The sequence below is a fragment of the Mus pahari genome, chromosome 1 (genome assembly GCF_900095145.1).
Source record: "Mus pahari chromosome 1, PAHARI_EIJ_v1.1, whole genome shotgun sequence".
NCBI classification, from domain to species: Eukaryota; Metazoa; Chordata; class Mammalia; order Rodentia; family Muridae; genus Mus; species Mus pahari.
In genome coordinates, this window is record NC_034590.1 from 20761632 (window position 1) to 20766033 (window position 4402).

Below are 4402 nucleotides of genomic sequence, written 5' to 3' on the forward strand. Positions count from 1 at the left end.
CAAAGACAAAGGAAGAAGAGGGAAGACATGACCATGGAATATTAACCAAGGCCCTCTGAAAGAGAGAAACTGGACATAGTCTCACTCTATCTTTGAGTGTGATTTGATGTGGGTATATAAAACCTCTCCTTATTCTTTCAGTGGACAAAAATGGCAGGTACTTGAAGTTGAAGACTCCAGTGGGTGAATGGAGAATTAGAACAGGCCATCTTAAATAGGGTTGTTTACTAAGCGATTTACATAAGAAATATTTTAAAATTATGCACATATTCTAAAGTGTAAGGAAATTGAAGTAACTGGAGTTGTAGAAATTTCTATTTTTTTAATATTTAGAAAACAACTTGTAAATAGTAGAGATTTCTTTAAAATATACTATTCATTTACTCTTTATCAAGTTTAATGACCAAAGAAATTCTGATCTTTCTTGAACTACCTTGATCCCTGATCTGAGGAATGAATTTGTTCACAGTGAGAGCTCTTCTGGCCCCAAGTGATTACAAGGTTTATATCACAAAGGGATAGAATGAGACCCACATAAGGCAGCTTTATGGTGCTGCAGTCAGTTTTTGTATAACAAGCCCATTTCTCCCAATTTCTATACAATGACTATTTTCTCCACTGATTGAACAAGATTGTGAAAATTGTCTACATAGACAAAGGCAAAATTGACTCTCAGAGAAGTTATGTTTAATCAAGGACTCACTCAACTACTGCACTAAACTGTTTCCAGTTCCCCAGACCTTTCTGAAGGACCCCTCTCTCCACTTACTTCCTCCGGAGTGTCCTGCATGGCTCTCTGCAGGAGTAGCTTAAGAGACTGCCATTGCAACCTGTGGTGCCTAATGGAGCCAACAAGGAAGTAAATGATGGGATTGGCACAACTGTTAATACAGGACAGGAATGCTATCATTTCATAAAAATTGTTAGAGAAAATTCTATGAAACTCAATAATACTTGAGAAGAGGAACCAACAGATCCCAAGAGGCATACCAAAGATTATGAAGACTGTCACTGTGAGAGCAATGGTAACAAATAACCTGGTCACAGGTATCCTGTGTGATCCACAGATGATCTTGACCAACAAAGCCAGGCTGGACACACAAAGAACCACAGATAACCCTATTATAAATGCAGCAGTGATAAAATTCAAAGTACTACAGAAATAAAATTCAGAATACCTGAACAGAAAGCCACAGCCTAGCCCTACTAGGAGGCTCAACAGTATAGAGAAAACCCAGAGCAGAACAGACATGATGACTGATGTGTGTGTTGGTCTTTGGCAGTGATACCAGATAGGCCACATAACAGATAGACAGCGCTCAGCACTGATGGTTGCAATCATACACAAACCTGCAAGGTAAGCAAACATTGATAAAATGAGGAGAAAATAAAAGGTGCTTTTATCTAACTGAAGGACACACTCCAGAGAATACACAATCTGAGTGCAAAGGTACAAGAAATCAGCACCAGCCAGGTTGAGGACATAGATGGAGAAGGCATTCCTATGCAGGTGGAAGGCTAGAAGCCATAGCACTATAGCGTTTCCTGCCAGGCCAACCAAGGCAATGATGATAGTAAGCAAATTCAGGATATTGAAAGTGGTGATACAGGAGAACATTTCAGTGTAACTTCCATTTTTGGCTGTGTTGTTAATATTCCAGGCCAGGGTGGTTGTACCCATGCTTAGGAATTTTCCACTGGCATTCCTGCAAAGAAATAGAGATATGAACATATGATAGTCTCAGTCCGGACCATGTGACAATGTGGGTATGTCTGGCACAGGTCCATAAAGAGGGGGAAACAGGATCACAGAGATTGAGTAATTTACCAACCTTCCAGAAGCACAAGAAACATCTTTTAAATCCAGTTTGTACTATTTGGTCTATCTGCAGACCTATATGATATGGGGTAGCTGATGGTTCCAGTACAGTTGCTAAACATTTCAGGTTATGTTATGAAGAGACAGAACTCTGAAACCCACATTCTTTCTGTTCTAGGGCTGAGACTTCTCAGGTGTAGGAAAATGGAAGCTGTTGGCACAAGCTTTATTTTCCCCCAGTCACTGGAAGGACACTATTAAACAGGCAAAATGGAATCATGAATGAGAGTCATGAATGAGCTTCATGGAGGGAATGGTACTTGCTATGAAGACCTGTAGGTGAACATCCATGTTTCTTATGCTAGGAAAGCAGGGTGCTTGCTCATTTAACAATTTTGAAAACTAGAAACCAGAGAAGCCTCGAGGGACATCATGCACTTTTCTGTTAGTTATTATATCACTAGTATCCTGTTCTCTTCAGGGGTACAGTGGAGAACTAAGAACTGTAACAAATGAGCCAGACATTCAAGAGTAGTTGAAAAAAACTGTAGTAAATTTTGTTCTTGTTGTGACTTGTACCTACATGAAATGCACATGTCTCTGCCATGAGAAGTGTGGGCTGTGCTTCAGAGAAAAACAGGGAGCACCTTTGGGAATAGTATCCCAATCCCTGAGAAGAGCTGTGAGATCTCTAAATGGATGCAAACAATCTGAAAAAGAAAGCATCAGAGCTGGACAGGCAGCATCATGTATTACTTTCTGTCCACTCTCCAGCCGCATACAAACATCCTTTATAAGATTCTCTTTCTCACCCATAAAGCCACAATTCACTTGGATGAAAGGCAAACTATCCTGGTATTCCCCTGTCATTCCTATACCGTGAAACAGTACAGAATGAGGGCAGTTCCTGTACTTGCAGTAGCTTAGCCTGAACAATATCTTGTATAGAGAGCTTTGCTTCACAGGATCCTTCTGGCTAACTTCTTATTCAAGACAGAAGCCTTCATGAAGGAGAAACCATCTGAAGATGCTCAAGCAAAGCATCTACTCACAAGCCCTTGCAAGCTGATCTTACATAAGAGCTTTGAAAGTTTTCAGTTTTATGAGGGCCCATTTATCAATTCTTGTTTTTAGATCGTGAGTCATTGGTGTTCTGTTTAGGAAATTTTCCCCTGTGCCAATGAATTCAAGGCTCTTTCCTACTTTCTCTTCTATTACATTCAGTGTATCTGGTTTTATGTTGAGGTCCTTGATCCACTTGGACTTGAGCTTTGTACAACATGACAAATATGAGTCTATTTCCATTCTTCTACATACAGACAGGAAGTTAGACCAGCACCATTTATGGAAGATACTTTCTCTTTTCCATTGTATATTTTTTACCATCTTTGTCAAAGATCAAGTGACAGTATGTGTGTAGTATTATTTCTGGGGCTTCAATTCTATTCCATTGATAAACATGTCTGTCTCTGCACCATACCATGCAGTTTTTATCACTATTGCTCTGTAGTAAAACTTGAGGTCAGTGATGGTGATTCCCCCAGCTGTTCTTTTATTTTTAAGAATTGTTTTTGCTATTCTTGCTTTTTTTGTCTTTCCAGATGAATTTGAGAATTACTCTCTTCATGTCTTTGAAGAACTGTGTTGGACTTTGATAGGGGTTGCATTGAATCTATAGATTGCCTATGTTAATTCTGCCAATCCACGAGCATGGGAAATCTCTCCATTTTCTGAGATCTTTGATTTCTTTCTCAAGAGACTTGAAGTTATTGTTACACAGGTCTTTCACTTGATTGGTTAGAGCTACCTCAAGATATTTTATATTGTTTGTGGCTATTGTAAGGGGAATTATTTCTCTAATTTCTTTCTCAGTCTCTTTATCCTTTGCATAAAAAAGGCTACTCATTTATTTGAGTTAATTTCATACACAGCCACTTTGCTGTAGTTGTTTATCAACTGGAGAAGTTTCCTGGTAGAATTTTTGGGGTTGCTTATCAATACTACCATATCATCTGTAAATACTGATACCTTTATTTCTTCTTTTCAAATTTGTATCCTCTTGATCTCTTTTTGTTGTCTTATTGTTCTAACTTACACTTTGAGTACTATATTGAATAGATATGGGAAGAGTAGACATCCTTGTCTTGTCCCTGAGTTCAGTGGGATTGCTTGAAGTATGCCTCCATTTAATTTGATATTGGTTATTGGTTTGCAGTAAATTGCTTTTATTTTGTTTTGGATCTCCCCAAAACTTTTAACATGAAGGAATGTTGTAGTTTTTCAAATGCTTTTTCAGCATCTAAGGAGATGATCATGTATTTTCTTTGACTTTGTTTATATAGTGGATTACATTAATGGATTTCCCTATATTAAACCATTCTTGCATCCCTGGAATGAAGCCTACTTGATTGTGGTGAGTGATGGTCTTGATGTATTCTTGGATTCGGTTTGCAAGAATTTTACTGAGTATTTTTGCATCAATATTCATAAGTAAGATTGCTCTGAAGTTCTCCCTTTTTAGTTTGGTCCTTGTGTAGTTTAGGTATCAGAGAAGACCCAGCTATACCACTCTTGCGAATATTC

General features: G+C 38.4%; 1 protein-coding gene across 1 annotated transcript; it reads right to left on the reverse strand.

Annotated features, from left to right (window-relative positions):
* Nucleotides 1-715: 715 nt before the first annotated feature.
* LOC110338686 (mas-related G-protein coupled receptor member B4-like) lies at nt 716-1774 on the reverse strand. The gene has a single exon (XM_021222080.1). It carries the CDS (start codon nt 1730-1732, stop codon nt 716-718), a length of 1017 nt encoding a protein of 338 aa, XP_021077739.1. The 5' UTR covers nt 1733-1774.
* Between the last annotated feature and the right edge of the window lie 2628 nt (nt 1775-4402).